This window comes from Leuresthes tenuis, unplaced genomic scaffold (assembly GCF_036924035.1).
Source record: "Leuresthes tenuis unplaced genomic scaffold, fLeuTen1.0.hap1 SCAF_20, whole genome shotgun sequence".
Taxonomy (NCBI): Eukaryota; Metazoa; Chordata; class Actinopteri; order Atheriniformes; family Atherinopsidae; genus Leuresthes; species Leuresthes tenuis.
The window spans coordinates 3753194-3755661 of NW_027325374.1; the positions used below are offsets into that span (position 1 = coordinate 3753194).

The 2468-nt window shown below is 47.4% G+C and overlaps 1 protein-coding gene across 1 annotated transcript; it reads right to left on the reverse strand.

Moving 5' to 3' along the window:
* Positions 1–253: 253 nt before the first annotated feature.
* On the reverse strand, positions 254–1357 carry ccr10 (chemokine (C-C motif) receptor 10). The gene has a single exon (XM_072373326.1). It carries the CDS (start codon positions 1320–1322, stop codon positions 309–311), a length of 1014 nt encoding a protein of 337 aa, XP_072229427.1. The 5' UTR covers positions 1323–1357; the 3' UTR covers positions 254–308.
* Positions 1358–2468: the final 1111 nt, after the last annotated feature.

The window sequence follows — 2468 nt, forward strand, 5'->3', positions numbered from 1 at the left end:
CAGATTAGTTTTAGAACATTTACACCTTTGTGCAGTTGTCCCAGTTCTCTGGGAGTAACTCCTGCTTCTCCACGTTTAGTTTCTGAATAGAAAAGATCTGTCCTCGATGATCTGATCAGACATCATTGCTTTATAAACCAAACGTAGTATAGAGCGATCGATTCTGATCTAACTGGACCGATTGGATCCATTTTATTGCTATAGTGAGAAGACTAACAGCCGTTTACACAGCAAAATGGAAAAAGCTCTTCTTCATGACTGTACATTTTGTTGAAGGGAAGCATTTAAAATCTTCCACTGCTTTGAGTTTATTTGCTTCCTGGAAACTGAAACTTGATGGAAGGTACGGCATCACTGCTGGAATAACTGCGCTCAGTTGGAGATGTTGGAGAACAAGCCGACACCAGGGTGAGCGCAGGAGAGGAAGCAGAGATGGAGGTGAAGTTCAGCGTCTTCAATCCCAAGTGGAGCCCACATGGGCAGCCTGAATCATGCATTAGCTGCAGGACGTCCTTACGGAAGCGCACTCCTACCAGGGCGTAAAGGATAGGGTTGAGGCAACAGCGGGCGTACGCCAGACTGCAGGTGATGTACTCCAACAACAACCCACAGAACTGCCCCGCCATTTTGAGATACAGAACTACGGTGTACGGCAGCTGGAACAGCAGAAAAACCAGCACCAGGGTCAACATCAGCTTCAGGGTGCGCTGCCGGTGCCACTGCTTTCCCCGCCGATGGGCGTGTCCTTCCCACAGCACCCGAGCGATCGACGAGTAGCACATCACCATGACGAAGAAGGACAGGCAGAAAACGGCAATGATGGCGCCGTTGGTGGCCATCTTGACATACCCACTCTTTTGCATGACACAGTAGGCTTCACCACCGGACACATCCACCCCAGAGAAGAGGATTTCTGGCATGCTAACGAGAATAGCAACAACCCAGACTCCTACAGCGGCTAGCTTCCCTGCTTTTAGTATCTGGCTGCGCCACCGGAGCATCTCTTGGGCCCGTGCCACCACCATGTAGCGGTCAACACTGATGCAGGCCAGCAGCAGCAGCCCGCTGTATGTGTTGATAGCGTAGCATGCACGCATGGCTTTGCAGAGGCCAACGGAGAACACCCAACCCATGTGAGTGTCCACCGCCTGCAAGGGGAGGGTTAGGAGCAAGAGGAGGTCAGCCAGCGCCAGGTGGAACAGGAAGACGTCGGTCATGGAGCGAAGATGCAAGCGGCGGTACAGAGCAAACGTGGCGATCACAAGGCAGTTTCCCATGATGCCGAACAGAAAGATCACGCAGAATGCGCACGTCTGGAACATTTTGATGATGCGCTCCTGCTGCTCGTCAGGGTGACAGTAGTCTCCATTATCTGAGCCATTACAGCTCAAACCGTCACAGTCGTCGTAGTAAGCAGCTGGTGGGGAAGAAAGACAACACCTTTAAACCACTTAAGAATGATAAAATTCTATATGTAGCCAAATCTAAAACTCCTAAATCCTGAGATGAATAACCGTAGTGAATCTGACTTGTACGTTTTATCTTTTCCTAAAATATCTTGATCTCTACTCAAAGGATTCAAGCTAAGTACGGACATTCCCTTTCTTGAATTTTGTTTTGTTTCAGCTCTTTGCTTTACGACTTATTACCTGCAAATACATGTCACATTAAACTTTATATGCTTAAATATACCAAGTACCTGCTGATCTTGGTCACGGTGAAAACATTAGCATGCAGATAGCCTCAGCTAGCATAAGCTACGGTGAAAACATTAGCATGCAGATAGCCTCAGCTAGCATAAGCTAGGGTGAAAACATTAGCATGGAGATAGCCTCAGCTAGCATAAGCAACGGTGAAAACATTAGCATGGAGACAGCATCAGCTAGCATAAGCTACGGTGAAAACATTAGCATGGAGATAGCCTCAGCTAGCATAAGCAACGGTGAAAACATTAGCATGCAGACAGCATCAGCTAGCATAAGCTACGGTGAAAACATTAGCATGCAGACAGCCTCAGCTAGCATAAGCTACGGTGAAAACATTAGCATGCAGATAGCCTCAGCTAGCATAAGCTACGGTGAAAACATTAGCATGCAGACAGCCTCAGCTAGCATAAGCTACGGTGAAAACATTAGCATGGAGATAGCCTCAGCTAGCATAAGCAACGGTGAAAACATTAGCATGCAGACAGCAACAGCTAGCATAAGCTACGGTGAAAACATTAGCATGCAGATAGCCTCAGCTAGCATAAGCTACGGTGAAAACATTAGCATGCAGATAGCCTCAGCTAGCATAAGCTACGGTGAAAACATTAGCATGCAGATAGCCTCAGCTAGCATAAGCTACGGTGAAAACATTAGCATGCAGACAGCCTCAGCTAGCATAAGCTGCGCTCGCCTAGCTTATTTTCTAGCTGAATAAATTTGACTCCAGGTACAGAAAACAAACACTCCTCAATACATATGACA

Excerpts from the sequence above, each read along its gene's own strand:
- ccr10 (XM_072373326.1), bottom strand. The coding sequence starts at position 1,322 with ATGTTCCAGACGTGCGCATTCTGCGTGATCTTTCTGTTCGGCATCATG.